Source organism: Emydura macquarii, unplaced genomic scaffold, assembly GCF_026122565.2.
Source record: "Emydura macquarii macquarii isolate MOO-44397 ecotype Brisbane River unplaced genomic scaffold, CSIRO-AGI_Emac_v2 contig_1253, whole genome shotgun sequence".
In the NCBI taxonomy this organism is placed as follows: Eukaryota; Metazoa; Chordata; order Testudines; family Chelidae; genus Emydura; species Emydura macquarii.
The window spans coordinates 57,586,262-57,602,545 of record NW_027131390.1 but is presented as its reverse complement, the minus strand read 5'-3'; the positions used below and the strand labels follow the sequence as shown (position 1 = coordinate 57,602,545).

Here is a 16,284-nt window from a genome sequence, read left to right as displayed (position 1 = left end):
TTCATCCCAATACAAAGATTGGAGTTAAAGGAGCTTGCTTTGATGCAGTAGCGGTCAAAGCATATCTCCCTTTGCACAGGTTCACAACCCTAGCCAATTTAGTCACTACAGTCCAGATCAGCCGCCAGACATCTCCCAGAAATTGTCTCCAGCTGTTGGGACATATGGTAGCTGATAATTTTGTAATAAACCACGCAAGACTTCACATGCGCTGCCTTCAAGGGGCTCAGAACTGTGTATTCGCCAAGCAACCAGTTTGAACAAACTGCTTTCAGTTAGGGATTGTGACAGAGCAGAGGGGATAAACCCTTCAGTTATCTCTGTGGGCCCTGGCCCAAGGAGCTGGAGCAGGTGCAATACTGATTAGGCTGAGTCAGAACCAGGATTAACAAGGTGAAGTGGAACAGCTGGAGACCTAGCCATGGGGGATATATAAGCTAATGCAGGAAACCAGAGAGGGAGGTGTGATCAAGCAGGGCAGGAGGAGACTGCTCATCAGACTGCCTGCTGGCAAGGAGGCATGCAGAACTCTGAGCCCTTAGGGTGCCTGGGGCAGGAATGGGGCTCAAACTGTAAGCATGGTTGATGGCAAATCCAACAGCGTGGTGAGTCTTTTGTGGAGTCCTTAACTCCAGGGGAGCAGAACCAGAGGGGGAACAGGAGGCCTGGTGAAGCAGTACGCTACAGGGATGTAAAAACTAGTTTAATTAAAAATCTGTTTAAACATTCTAAAAATAGAATATTTAAATGTGTGGTGGGAGCTGTGCTGGGCTTGGCTCCTCACTGCCAAGCAAGAGCTGCCTAACTGCGGCTCTCTCCCCCACCCCCTGCGGCACATGCAGAGCTGCAGCTGAGCAGCTCTCACTTGTGGGGAGCTGAGCCGAGCCCAGCTGCAGCTACCCCCACATGCTAGGGTCCCCACCCCCCACAGTGGGCTCCGTGCCTCCCCACCAGCAAGAGCTGTCCAGCTGCTCTTGCTTGCTTGGAGCTGAGCCCAGCTGCTGCTCCCCTCTCCCTCAGTTTAAACTGTAATCAGCTGTTTAAAACGTTTAAACAGCTGCTTATCGTTTAAAGGTTTAAGCAGTTAAGCTTTTACATCCCTTGCTCAACCATTTCCAACATCAGTAATAACCGCAAATGCATCCCTGTTGGGAAGGGGAGGCCACCCAGATGCTGACCCTGCTCAGGGCAGGTGGTCGCTCAAGTCCACTCTGCACATCAAGTTGCTGGAACTCAGAGCAGTCAGAAATAACTGTCTCCATTTCCTTCCACTGATCAGGGTAAATACAAGAAGATCATGATGAACAACTTGTCATGCATGTTTGATATCAATCGTCAAGGGGGAGCAAGATCACCTTCCTTCTGTGCCAAAGCAATGAGGTTCTGGAATTGGTGCATAGGAAATCAGATCACCTTTTCAGCAGCTTACCTTCCCAGACATACAAAACATCAAAGGAGATGTTCTCAGCAGGTGCTTCTCACAAGATCACAAATGGGAGATAATCCCATTACACTCCACCACATATTTCACTGTTGGGGCATCTTGCAGATAGACCAGTTCGCTATAGCCAAGAACAAGAAGCACTCCCAGTTCTGCTTGAGTGGTGGACTGGGTCAACACTCCCTAGGGGATGCCTTCATTGGAGTTCAGGCCTGCTGTATGCATTTTGCTCAACTCCCTTGATATCCAAGATGCTGTTCGAGATAAGGAAAGACAAGGCCAGGGTTATTCCAGAAGTTCTGATGTGGTCTAGACAAACATGGTTACTTTACCTCCTCCAGCTAGCTGTTTGTCAACAGATCACGCTCCAGGACCTCTCCCATTTTCTCTCTCAGGATGCTGGTGAAATCCTTCATTCCAACCTCAAGGTTCTTCATCTATCAGCCATGCCTCGAGTTGGTTCACAGAGTTAGAAACCACCTATTCTGAGGACATAAAGAGAGTTACATAGTAGAAAACAATCCACTCCTAATACCTACGTACAAAAAAATGGATGAAATTCAGTCACTGGTGTAACATAAGACCTCTTTCACCTACATCTTCCCTGTTATCAGATATACTGGATAATATCTTAGAGCTAAAAATGACAGGATTATCTCTAAGCTCCATTATCTATCACCTCCTTCTATCATATTGTAGAGGGTTTTCCATCTTTGCTTATCCTACAACTAGGTGGTTTCTCAAAGACTGGAGAACCTCTTCCCACAAATCAGAGACCCTACTCTGACTTGGGATCTGATCTTGGTGCATAGATCCCTTATGGAGCCCCCCTTTGAACCTATGGCTACCTGCTTCCTTGTGCACTTGTCTATGAAAGCAGCCTTTTTCACAGCCATTACTTCTGCTTGAAGAATTGGAGAGAGAGGTTCTCTGATGGCATATCCCTCCTTCACAATCTTCTTTAAGGAAAAGGGCATGTTGCAACCACATCCCAAGTTTTTACCAAAGGTATCTTTGGACTTCCACGTAAACCAACCTATCCACCTTCCAGTTTTTCTCCCTAAGCCATAATGGGATAAAGGAGATGTGGCATTACATACACTCAATGTTTGGAAGGCATTAGCCTTTTACCAAGACAGTACTAAGCCCTTTAGACAATGTCTCAGGTTGTTTCTCTCCATTGTGGACAGAACTAAGGGATCTCCAATTTCCAAGCAAAGACTAGATATCTGGCTGCATTACCTACTGCTATCGGTCTCATGATCTTCAATCTCTTTGTACAGTATTAATTCATTCCACGGGATCCCTTTTGACTTTAGTTGCCTTTCTTAAGAATGTTCCTGTCATGGAAATATGTAGAGCCATGACTTGGATGTCCATTCATACCTTTTCTGAACACTATGTAGTTACTGATGTCATGTTTGGCTCTGCTGTACTACCTTCAGTCTTAGACTCAACTCCAAACCCCACACCTCTGTAGAAGATACGGCTCAGTAGTCATCTAGAATGAGCAACCATAGGGGGACATTACTGGAAGAAAAAAACAATTACCCACCCTGTACAGTAACTGTGCTTCTTTGAGATGTGTCCCCCTGTGGGTACTCCTCTACCCACTCTCCTCCTCATTGCTTTGAAGTTCCTCATTAGAGAAGAAACTGAAGGTGGTTCACCCACAGAGCTCTACATGGCCACAGGGCATGGCATGAGACTGCAGAGGGCACATGCAAAGGGCGTACAGACTCTGCCACCTCAAATCTCTGATCTGAGACTCATAGGGTACATGCCCACCTAGACTGGAGCACCCATTGGGGGACACATCTCGAAGAACCACAGTTACTGTACAGGGTGAGTAATCTTCTCTTAAGATCAATGTTCATAAAATCAGGGTTCTGCTGTATTGTTATCCCCATTTTACTGCTTGGGAATTGAGGCACAGAGAGACACTGTGTACATCTACACAGCAAAAAAAACCCGCATCAGCGAGTCTCAAAGCCCAGATCAACTGATGTGGGCTTGCACTGTGGGGCTAAAAGGAGCAGTGTACATGTTCAGGCAAGGTGTGAGAGGGTCTCAGAGCCCTGGCTCCAGCCAGTCCCAACACCTACACTACTATTTTTAGGCCTGCAACATGAGCCCAAGTTAGTTGACCTGGACTCTGAGACTTGCGGTTTCAGGGTTTAGGTTTTTTTTTTTTTTTAATGTATAGACACACCCTAAGTGACTTGCCCAGGATCACACAGGAAGTTTGTAGCAGAAGCAGGAATTAAGCTTAGCTCCCAGTCTAGTGCCTTAACCACAAGGCCTTCATTCTTCTGTGCCACTTTACACCTGTAGACACAGCAATGTGATTACAGTTGAAAATGGAAGACTTTAGGGTAAGAACATCTAGTAATTTCTTTCCAAATGCCATCAAATCCATGAGCTAGTGTCTAAGGGTATGTCTACACAGCAAAGAAAAACCCCTTGGGCTCAGAGGGCTTGGGCTATGGTGCTGTTTCATTGCTGTATAGACTTCTGGGCTTGGGCTGGAACCTGAGCTCTGGGACTTCCCATCCCTCAGGGTCCTAGAACCCAGGCTCCAGCATAAGCCCGGAAGTCTACATGACAATGAAAACAGCCCCATAGCCCAAGCCCCATGAATCCCAGTCGGCTGGCATGGGCCAGTTGTGGGTTTTAGTTTGCAGTGTATACGTAACTTTTGAAGACTGATACTATTGAAATGTTCAGAAATGTGTATTTCAAATGGAATTAGGGTATGTTGATTTCCCATCCCAGGTTGCCAGTCGGGAATTGAAGATCCCCATGTCAAGTATTCACTTTTGTGAAACAAGCACAACAACTGTTCCTAATGCTTGTGCTACAGTAGCATCTGTTGGAACTGATGTCAATGGAATGGCAGTCAAGGTAAAGGGTAATGTTTGTCTGCTAGTTTACTCTTACAAGTCCCCATTCATCAAGATGCCTAAGTGTGTGCCTAATTTTAAGCACATGAGTAGTCCCACAGAGTTTGAAATTATCTGTAGTGTGACTGTTGCAGGCAGCCACTAAGAATATGAAACATTGCTTGTTGATGAATTCCAAACTCTTTGGCATATTGTGATTTTGGGTTTCCAGAACAGAACCCAAAGCTTCCCAAAAAGGCTTAAGGCTTTTTGGGGTTTTTTACTAAACACACACTGCAGATAATGGATGCCTCTTGCCTCTCCTGTGATGATGTAGGCAAACCAGTTCTTAAAGATCAGGCAATGACCTTGTGCTGGTTCATACTAATCCCAGACCTTATTTTAAGATTTGGATCAATTTAATTAAGCTAGGGCTGTCAATTAATCACAGTTAACTCAAGTAATTAACTCAAAACAAATTAACTCAATACAAAAAATTAACTGCAATTAATTTCAGTTTTAATTGCACTGTTAAACAAAATAGAATACCAATTTAAATTTATTATAAATATTTTTGGATGCTTTTCCTGTGGACTTGTATGAGGTGAATTGAAAAATACTATTTTTTATGTTTATCTTTTTACAGTGCATATATTTGTAATAAAAAAGAATATAAAGTGAGTACTGTACACTTTGTATTCTGTCTTGTAATTGAAATCAATATATTAAAATGTAGAAAACATCAAAATATTTCAGTAAATGGTATTCTATATAGTTTAATCATGCAATTAAAACTGCGATTAATCGCAATTATTTTTAATCTTGCGATTAATCGTTTCATTTTTTAATTGTTTGATATCCCTAAATTGAACTAATCCTCCCTACCTCTCTCTTGTCCTTTCGCAACTTCCTTAAATCAAGGCCCTTATTTCCCTCCCTATTTTTTTTCATGAAAGAATCACAGGTCTAGCTGATCTCTACTTTGAACAGGCTTCGTGTTTTTTATATCAAATTGTACATATTTTATACGTTTCTCTGCTGCAATGGAGCTGTGTGTCTGGGAGGTAGTTTTATTGGGAAGCTTGGCAGTGATGGCAGATTTGGAAGCCAAAACTTGGCTAGTCCCAGGAGACAGACTTGAGATCTCATGAATATTTGATTTGGGGTGGGAAGAGTGGGTATCACATGAGTCCTGGAGTATGGGATGACTCCTGGAGGAGGCCTGGTTGAGCAGATCTAGAAGTGAAAGAGAAGGATCTGTTTTGGGGAGGGAAGGGGCCTCTATGTTTTACTACTTCTGTTAAGATTTGGATGAGTATAAGGACCTCCAGATGTTATCTGAACTGATTGACTCGCTGGAGTGTTTGAGCATCACCCATCTCTAGTAGCGGCCTTCTCAATTGGCTTGATTAATCTATTTGCATGTAAATATTGAAAATGTCTGGCACAGAAGAGCTGGGGTCAGGAATAGCCTTGAGTCTCCCCTTCCCCAGGATCTGAGGCTTTTCCTTCAGATTCATTGTGGAGGTGGCATATTTGGGTGGCTATAGACAGTTAGGAAGTGATGATCCTCAAAAGAAGCAGATTCACCATCCCTCTCTAACTGGAAGGTGATGTGTTCCCCAGAAAAAAGGGGTCTGAGGTGTTCAGTGGGGAGTAATGATTTCCAGAAGTAAATTGGATGTCTGCTCTACTAATAGCACTTCCACCATAACAAAATCTATGTTGAATATTATTAAATACTGACCAATTACTGTTTCTTTCCTTTTGCACTATTTTTCCCAACTTTTCTCTTCACCAGGATGCTTGCCAGACTCTCTTGAAACGCCTGGAGCCCATCATTAGCAAGAACCCAGAAGGTACCTGGAATGATTGGGTAAGAAGCCCTTTTGTAGCAGCGTGAAAAAATCAAACAGGTTTATGAATTATATTAAGTACATTTGCATGTACATAGCGATTTTGGTATGTGTGTGTATGTGTGTATATATATATTATTTTTCTCTCTCCTCTTTCTATGGTGATCTCTCACCAGCAGGATAAAAGCTGCTTGCACTGAGCACAGCTTGGCCAGAGCAGAGGATCTGGTCCTGGTGCTTTGTTTGGGTGGGGTTTCTCCTGGGTATATAGTGAGCTGCCAAGATACTTGGTATTGGCAGTCTTCAACATGCAGCAAACATAGCTTGTCAATAAAGGGAGGAGAGATGCCTGTACCATCTTGCCCTCTAACACCAACCCTTTGGATAAAGATTGTGGCTTACTTTCTGCAACTACATACCTTGTGTCTTTTTGCTAGTTCTACTGTTGTGTCCTCCTTTTAGTTTAAAACCCCTCTTGACCTTCCCACTCTGTGATCCTTGCAGTGTGTTGTAAAACTGCAACAATAAAAATTCTGAGTTACTCACATTGCTCAATATATTACACAATGATCATCCTCCAAATAGGATTCTCAGACATACAGTGTCAAAACTATTGATAGGAATAAAGCACCACTTGGAGCTCACTTAGACCTGTAATAGACTAGAATCACGCTTTGCCCAGCTAAAAAGCCTTCTTTACATAGGACAATCCTTTTGCTGTTATTTGTATTATCATAGTATCTGGGTGCTGTAGGAGTCATGGACCAGGGCTCTACTGTCCAGGTACTGTACAAACACAGAACATAGAGAAAGTCCCTGCCATAGAGAGCTCAGTCTGAGTGGTCCAAAGAAATCTGATGAAGTGCTTAGGCCTCAATCCTATATGCACATGCTAAAGCCCATGAACTTCATTGGGTCTCTGCATGAACCCCAGGGGCAGCCATTAAGGAACAGCCTGCGGTATCAGGGCTTTCATCTGTAGCCACCCTCAATCTGAGTGGGACCCACCCTTGTTATGTGAGGATTAAATCCATTTGTCCTGACTAGTGCTGTTCTAGTGAGTGCCAAATTAATTTATCAGGAATGCTGTCATCAAAAATAATGGTGACTCATGCAGAGAAGAAGCTATTTTGCCTCTTTTAAATTTAGCTAACAATGATTCGTTTCAAAAACATATTTAGCATGTAAATTAAGCAAATCTGATATGGGAATCTCTGAGATGGAGCAAATCTAGGAGCTCACCCTCGCTCCTGGAATCACTTACATAACTGCACTTCGAGGAGCTTTTTTTTTCCCCCTGAAAAGTGATTTTTTGAAACTGCCAAATTGGGTTTTCATTTCTTTTCCCTCTGTCTTATCAACCAGATCTACTCATCTTACAAATAGACACTTTCCTGACTATCAGCACTGCAAACTCAACCTGCAATATGAAAGTCAAACTAAGTCCTTTCTAACGATTCTGCAAGCAGAGTTTTGAGAACAAATCTGATGCTTATGTGTGAACCAAATCAAATCCAGTTCATTCTTCCAAAACTGTTAGCGCTGAATCATTAAAACCCCAATTCAACAAAGCATTTAAACGTGTCTGACTCCATCCCTATTCAGAAAAACATAGAAACACATGCTTAAATTTAAACACAGAATAAAGCCCCATTGATTCAACCATGTGCCTAAAGTTAAGTACACATTTTAGTGCTTTGCTCACTAGGGATGAACTGCTGAATGAGGAGGGCCTAACTGCTATGCCAGAAGATATTTCTAGTCAGTAATGTCATCGATTATGACTGATTAAAAACAAGGAGCAGTTCAGTTGGGCAAGGTGCCATTTTTTCAGTCATGTTTCATAGTGGATCCACACATCAAAGCTCAAACTTGCATCTAATATCAGAAGGCTGCACATGTCTGACTTTCCTTAATGTTGACTGAACTTCTCTTAGCTCCCCAAGAGAGACATGTTTCTGGCCATGTGAGCAGGATTTTGCAGCTGCTGTGCTTACATACATGTTTGCAGCTGCTGTGCTTACATACATGTTTGCCTGCAGAGGCCTGAGCTAGAGCTAGAATCATGGTTTGCAGTTTCCAGAGAACTTGGTTAGCATTTCCCTGTTCTGCCTGTGAGAAAATGGAGTTGGTGGCAGAGAGAATTAGACATTTACCCTAGCTCTCTTCAATTCTTTAGTGTTTGTTTTCTTGTAATTTGATTTTTATATAAATAGGTGTATGTTTAACTTCTTCCCAGGTGATACATTTACCACAAATATTATTGTATTTTACAGGTTAAAGAAGCTTTTGAACAGAGTATTAATCTTTCAGCTACAGGGTACTTCAGGTAACAAATACTTTTAGTCCTTTTTGAAAGTTAGGGTTAGACAAACACACCTCAGCAATATGATGCAAGTGTGAATTTAATGAGTAACTCATGAAGATAATTAATAGCTCAGAAAGTGGAACTGGATAAACCAGACTTGACAGGCATTTTTGATTGATTGAATTAGCTCATATTCTCATGTAATAAATAGATCTGCTTCTTAGAGGAATGCTATAATTTGAGCTGCAGCACACTGGGCACATGAAATGAGAGGTTCAGCTACTGCTGCAAGGAGCACTAGGTCAAGAGGTTTCTCTGATGTTCAACGGATCAGTTCCTTTTGTTAATTTCATAAAATTATAGAAGTGTAGGATTGGAAGAAACCTCGAGAGGTCTTCTAGTCCAGTCCCCTGCACTCAAGCCAGGATTAAGTATGTCCAACCTAAACCGCCCTTGCTGCAATTTAAGCCCATTGGTTCTTGTCCTATCCTCAGAGGTTAAAGAGAACAATTTTTCTCCCTCCTCCTTATAACAGTCTTTTCTGTATTTGAAAACTGTTATCATGTCCCCGCCTCAGTCTTCTCTTCTCCAAACTAAACAAATCCAGTTTTTTCATTCTTCCCTCATAGGTCATGTTTTCTAGACCTTTAATCATTTCTGTTGCTCTTCTCTGGAATTTTTTCCAATTTGTCTACATCTGTCCTGAAATGTGGCACCCAGAACTGGACACAATATTCCAGTTGAAGTCTAATCAGCATGGAGTAGAGCGGAAGAATTACTTCTCGTGTCTTGCTTACAATACTCCTGCTAATACACCCAAGAATTATTTTTGCCTTCATTGCATTGTTTTCATTCCATATTTTCATTCCATTTCACCTAGTTATTGCCTACTTAGACCCTCCTAAATAATTCCTCTCCCTTTCTAGGGCTAACACTTTTATTTTGCAGACTGTTCTCTTGCTGCTCTTAGTCATTCCTTAGCTAAGGTCTACATTTTTGGCTCTTTACATCTTTCCTTGTAAATTTATTTTTCGTATGCTCTGACCATTTAATTCCCTCATTTGTCATTGGCTATGTAATTGTTACTTTAAACTTGTCTTCTATACATGGTTTCCATGACAATCTCTCAGAAATCTGCTGGGATTTGATTGGTTATCAGAATTTCTAGATTGGAGCAGTTTATATCATATTGGTTGCCAGAATTTAACTGATTTTAATGGTGCTAAACCAGCAGGGGATCTGGCACAGTATTTCAGGTTTCATTTTGCATAGTTTTGAGCTCTTACCGCTCAGCTGCTTTATTGTTGTAACACACATGTTAATAAAAAAAGCCATGCTTCCCATGGACTGTGTTGCTTCCCCCAGGGGCTATGATGCTGACATGGATTGGGAGAAAGGGGAAGGCCACCCATTTACGTATTTTGTTTTCGGAGCTGCTTGTTCGGAGGTTGAAATTGACTGTCTTACAGGAGATCACAAGGTAACCAGTGAATGTCACTAAGGCTCATAAATAGTACAGTGAGGTTCCACCAGAATTTCCCATTTTGCCTGCTCTCCCAACAATCATATAATTTGTGCATTGATAAATCACCTGGGTTTATACCAACATAAATATACCATGTGTTGTGAATAACTGGCAGTTACATTAGAGCAGAATGAAAAATGTGCACAATTAACTAAAAATAGAATCTTATTTTTGCTAGATTTGTGAAAATATAGCATTGTGTTCAGATTTGGTGCTATCACAGACAGTGTTGGCCTTTTCTCTTGGTGCCTGCAGTCTGGCAAATTGTACTGTAGCTCTGTAGCCCATTTCCAGTCTCCTGACCAGCCAGTCATCCCACCTGGCCTAATCTACTGACACTCCTGCAATACTTCCCACTGAACATAGTGTGTACTTTTGTGAGAAGTGAGCTAAAGCTGCTGTCCTCATACTGGCTAAACTCCTACTGAGGTTACTGGGTGTTTTTGCCTGAGGAAGGGCTGCCTGGTAAAAGGTCAGTGTTGTGTGATCTGAGAGAGATTCTGTACAAACATGTCTTGTCCCACTGGATGCAACCTGTGACCCTTAATCCTTCATCCATCCACCCGTATATCTATCACCACAATGTACATTTGTACTTTATTGATAGAACATCCAAACAGACATTGTTATGGATATTGGATGCAGCATAAATCCAGCTGTGGATATAGGACAGGTAAGTGCCAAGAATTTCTTACTATTCTGTTCAAGTTGTGCTAGTGACTGTTGTGTTTGTATTGAGGGTGTCCATTCATTCATCTACCATTAACATCTTATCAGCCCACATAATAGATATCATGGGATGAAATCCTGGCCCCAGTGGAGTCAATAGCAAAACTCCCATTGACTTCATTGAGGTCAGGATTTTACCCAGGATTCGTAGTGTCACCTTGTGGTAGTGCCTACCTGCACCACTGTGCTCATCACCTGTGTCGTTTCACACCCTGGGCTAGACTCCAGTCTCCAAGCTGTCTTCCACTTTATGAGTAGGTCCCCTGCATCACAGAATATGCATGCTTTTCCCCACTACACCCCCAGATCCATTGCTTCAGCCCCTCTGATTGGCATTTCTTCCTGGGGCAGTGTCCACACTATGAACTAGGGGTGTGAATCCCAACTTGTGTACACATAGTCACACTAGCTCAGTGACAGCACAAGTGTGTACAGTAGTGTAGATGTAGCAGCGCATGCAGCAGCAGCACTTCTTAGCCATGCCAAGTAGAAACTTGCCTAAACCCTATGGGTATGTATTCGTTGTTGCTACTGCTGCTACCTATGCTGTACTATTTATACTCACACAAGCTCTCTTCGAGATAGCGTGCATATATGTACGCAAGCTAAGAATTGCATCCCTGTCTCGTAGTGTACATGTAGACTGGGTTTAGGCAGTATGGGTGGAGAGAGGAGAGAACTTTCAGCTTCACAGCAGCTCCAAAGGAAAGCCTTGAAACCCATCAGTCTAATAGGAAGGAGAATGCTCTCCAGAGAGAGAGAGAGATTAATTATTGTCAATGTTATATACATTTTACAACATAAGAAAAGATAAAATGTTTATAATTTCTCACTCTCAGATTGAAGGTGCCTTTGTTCAGGGCATTGGACTTTATACAATGGAGGAGTTAAAATACTCCCCAGAAGGCGTCTTATACACTCGGGGCCCGGATCAATATAAAATCCCTGCAGTCTGTGACATCCCAGAACAGTTCAGCATTTCCCTGCTGTCATCCTCAAAAAATCCTTATGCAATCTACTCATCCAAGGTAAGCAAGAGAGACCTAGGGCTTGATTCTTCTGTCACCTATGCTAAAATAAATCAGGAATAATTCCATTGAAGTCCAAGAAAATATGCTGGTATAAAATCCCTGTAAGTGAGAGGAGAGTTAGGCTTCTGTTCTTTAACATTTTAAACAGATCTCCAAATCACTGTGTTGTTTACAAATACAGTAGAAACTGCAGTCTGGGATAGTTCTGCTCTTGCATCGTGGCCCTCTTGTGACAATTTTAGGGTTTAATAAGTGGATTGGGAGCTTCTAGTAGAAACATCCTCAGACATTCAAGCTAAATTTAAAACTGTTTTTACAGTGTAGTAGTAGTTTGAAATGTAAGAGAGAAAGTGACTAAAATGAGACATGACATTACAAGTTAATTCAGTTACAGTCAATGTGGGCCCTGTAGCTATATTTTTGGTTGCAGTAAATATCATGGTCCAGATCCTCAGCTGTAAATGGATGTATCAGTTTTCAGCAGGTAGGGCGTAGCCCATTGTATATACACATCAGCAATAACACTAATCAAGATGTAGGGGATAACTGTCCAATTCAAGTAAATTGAGCATCATGTCTTCAATTCCTTATACCATTAGGGGAGTTTAGCAGTCAATAAAATAAAAGCTTCAGAATAGAAGATAATAAAATTTAAAGCAGGTGGAAATATTAGAACAATAGTTCCTTCTAAAAATTATTTTCAAACTGTCCGATGAAATATTTTCAAAGGCATGTTCATTTGAAAGAAAATTACACCTCAAAATAAAATAAATAACCAGAGTGGAACTGATCTAAAGTGCGGCTTTTAGAACCAATCCTCGAAGTGAGCATACACAACCTGTTTATCCCACTTTATGAATACAACTCTTACAACTAACTTTAAAATCATCATTGTTGAATAAAACATGCTTGAAAGTAGAGCTTGTGATACCCTCCCTGAAAAGTAAGCATCTTTTAATCCTGAAATCTGGTTGTCAGTTTCTTGTAGAGATGGGATGAAGCTGCAAAATGCAGATCCAGACCTTGACCAGACCAAAGTTTCAGGAGTGTTTCAGAGCCTGAGTTTTAGAAAGGCCAGGTACAGATAAAATAATGGCCATCTGAGAAATCTGGATCTCAGTCCTGCTGAAAATGCCCAAACTTCCAGCATTTAGAAGCATCTAGATCTGGGGATTGGATTTGACCTGTAAAATTTGCATGTGAATCAGACGGGAGGATTCAATGCTGTTCACATGCAGGATTTTGGCTCAGGGTCAGTGCTAGTTTGTTAATTGGATATGAATCCCTGGAGATGGTTCATTTCAGTTTTATCTACCAACATTTTTTACTAAATAACTGATTTTCTTTTCAATTTGAAATCCTGCACAGGTGAGAAATCGAAAGTGTCCTAAAATCTGTAGTTGGCATTTGAAACCAACCCTTACAGATCTCTGCAGTCAGCTAGCAGCTGAGAACTTAGTGTGTATGTCTACACTGCATTGTAAACCCAGTTCTGTGGAATCTGAGCTTGGGTTTTCCAAGATCCGTGTTTCAGCATCCACACTACATTGTAAACCTGGGTTTACAGTTGCTGGACCTGGGTGTCTCAGCCATACCAACATGTCCATATTGCATTATGTAGGCCTTCTTACTTGGATCTGCAGCTTCAGATGAGTCCAACTGCAAAATGACAGGGCTTGGACCGGAGTCTCAGTGGGACTTGGGCCCTGACTCACCCCCCATCAGGGTACTGTGACCTGGGTCCTGAATGCTTGCTGACCTGAATCATATAGATTTGTGTGTGGATGATAGGTGGAGGTGGATTCAAACCTAAGTCTGAGCCTGGGTCTACAGTGCACCGTTGACAGACCAGTGTGCCCTGATCCTGCTTCCATTGAATCAGTTGAAACTTTCATTGCTCCCATGGTAGAGGATCAGGCCCTATGTAAATCAGTAATTTGTAAAAGGTTTCACCTAACACAGATATTGACAAGATACTTCCTCTTTTAATTAGTTCATAAAGCAACTGTATATGACTTCCTTTGTTCTCTGTTAGGGGATGGGCGAGGCAGGGCTGTTCCTGGGATGTTCTGTGTTCTTTGCTCTCTGGGATGCAGTGGCTGCTATGCGGAAGGAAAGAGAATTAACTGGAGCCTTCACACTGAACAGCCCCCTGACTCCTGAGCGGATTCGAATGGCCTGTGCCGATAACTTTACTGAGATGGTAATGAGGGCTTTCTTTTGGAACACTCTTGTAGCTGCAGCCTGCTCCTTTTGGCATTGAAGGTCCATATTTCTGTAGTCTGAATGGTGTTTACACCTGGAAATGGTGTGCACATACCAGCACTGCTCTGTTCAGGATTTTAAGGATCCTTGAATCAGAATGTCTGTGAACAGGCACAGCCCATGCCAGCCATTCCAGTCTATGGCATTTAGGATTTGCCTTTTAATAACTCCAACTTTGTCAACCTATATTATTGTGAAATACAATGCACACCTGTTATAATATTGAAATGCTAACGGGCCAGATTGTCCCAGGTGTAGGAGACTGGAGACTGAGTTCCCACACAGAGTTCTTGACTAGTATTTCCGTAAGCAGTGCAGGACATTGCAGGACAGATCAGCCCCCAGATCTGTCAGTCTACTAACTTCAATGTACATCTCAGGAACTTTGCCAGAGGTGAGAGCCATTGACACAGAGACCCTGTTCCTCCATGCTTCTTTGGGACCTCTCCTTTGCCACCAACCTCCCTATCAGCACAGTTTTTATGGGTTTTTCTGCCTTCTGTAGAATGCCTACTCAGTAGACCTTATCGAGGTGTTTGATGCATAATTAATGGAAGCTCTAGAAGAAGATCCAGCAGGGGCCACCTGTGAGAGGCACTGTGAAATATACAGACTAGTTTTATGAATAGCTGTAGTGAGTTCTTTCTAACTGAATACCATTAACAGAATCACTCCTTTCACCTTTTGTTCATTCTCCTAGAGCACGAAAGATGAACCTGAATCCTTCGTTCCTTGGGATATCTCCATATGAATGGCAAACAGATCCTCACACAAAGCCTGAATGAAATCTGGTGATACTGATTTATTGTTTACCAGGATGGGGGCTCATTAAATGAACAAATACATATTATTTGAATTCAAAATCTATCCTCCTGTTACTGAATAATGAGCATTAAATCTTCAACCCATTCTCCCTCCTGATTTTTCAGCATATATGTAACTGCACTACTACATTTTACTCCTAGAGACACATCTAAATAGATTGAAAGAGGGTTATGCAATAAGATCCAGCTACTACACATTATCTATGATCATCCTAAATTACCACTAGTACGGAATTAATAATCACTTTAACAATGGTGGAAAATCCAGATTTTTTTTTCTTCCGGATTTTTCAGCACAATGGAGTTGAAATTTATCTATAACCCATATAGCTAGATTCACTGAGCTAATGCAGTGCGAGAGCCTGTACTGTGATGAGCTAAGAGCACACCTGGGTTGGGGGGCTAGGTCTGAGAATGAACCAAGAACAAGCGCACTAACACTCCTGAGATGTCCATTTGCATTAGTTTAGGGCCAGAGTTTTAAAGGCATTTAGGCTTTGTCAAAGTGCCTGTTCAGGGTAGGTGATAGTACTGATAGTCAGCGACTGCACCTCCAATCTCTCAGTGAGCTTTCTGTAATGTGTCCTACACCTTGCTAGAGGTCAGATTGCCCCTGGGCCATTTGCTCTGCTCAGGTTTGTTTCACACACCGAGGATGATTATTGCACCATCATTTCTTCTCCAGTTGCCACTCAAAAGAATTTCCTCCTTCCTTCAGATATCCTGCTTGTGACTGGAGTCAAGCTTGTAGGTTAATTTTTCATTTGCAGTTAGAATATATCTTCTGTATTCTTAAATCTGTTTTTATATATGCAGTTTCGATATCCTCTATGAGAGGGTCACTGTACTTCCTTTGCTGCTCTTTGTTACTCATTTGGCTTTCATATATCATGTGAAATTCAATAAAACAGATTAATTGTAAATGCAATTGCCATCTTCTTTCTGGTATGAAAAATTCTGGTCTTGGTTCATTCTGTGGGCTCTGACATGAGACTGTGAGCCCCCATCAGCAGAAAGGAGTTCACAACACCAGAAGCCACCCACAGTCCTAACTCCAGGAGGAGCCTGAAGCCAACTGGCAAATCCCAGGAAGCTGATGGAACCAGGAGGCGATGTGGCCAGTGCACCTGCGAAAAGTGCTGAACAAACAGTTCATCTCCTGAACAGCCTCAATCAGCAGAATTCCTGTGAAGAATCCAGGCAGAGTTTAAATCTGCACCCCCCTGGCAGTGGTGATACTGGTACAAAAATCCATACAACTGTAGAAGTATGCTGTTTCCATCCCTAGGCTGAATCATGTTCTAGAACTGCATTAGCCTTCCTCCAGGGCTGGATCACCTTGCCTGATTTTCAGTATTTGTCAAACACTATTAATAAAGGTTCCATCCAGCTTCAATACAGATGTGCATTTTTTATTATCTGA

General features: G+C 42.0%; 1 protein-coding gene across 3 annotated transcripts in view; it reads left to right on the top strand.

Annotated features, from left to right (window-relative positions):
* LOC137153507 (aldehyde oxidase 1-like) overlaps positions 1–15,847 on the top strand; it is an 82,647-nt gene extending 66,800 nt beyond the window's left edge. For all 3 annotated transcript variants that reach the window (XM_067548947.1, XM_067548948.1, XM_067548946.1), the window contains 8 exons: positions 4,217–4,345; positions 6,125–6,199; positions 8,456–8,508; positions 9,853–9,967; positions 10,620–10,685; positions 11,581–11,769; positions 13,808–13,975; positions 14,738–15,847. In XM_067548947.1, coding sequence (XP_067405048.1) covers positions 4,217–4,345; positions 6,125–6,199; positions 8,456–8,508; positions 9,853–9,967; positions 10,620–10,685; positions 11,581–11,769; positions 13,808–13,975; positions 14,738–14,788 — 846 coding nt within the window. In that variant the 3' untranslated portion in view covers positions 14,789–15,847. The remainder of the gene's footprint in view (positions 1–4,216; positions 4,346–6,124; positions 6,200–8,455; positions 8,509–9,852; positions 9,968–10,619; positions 10,686–11,580; positions 11,770–13,807; positions 13,976–14,737) is intronic.
* The last annotated feature ends 437 nt before the right edge of the window (positions 15,848–16,284 follow it).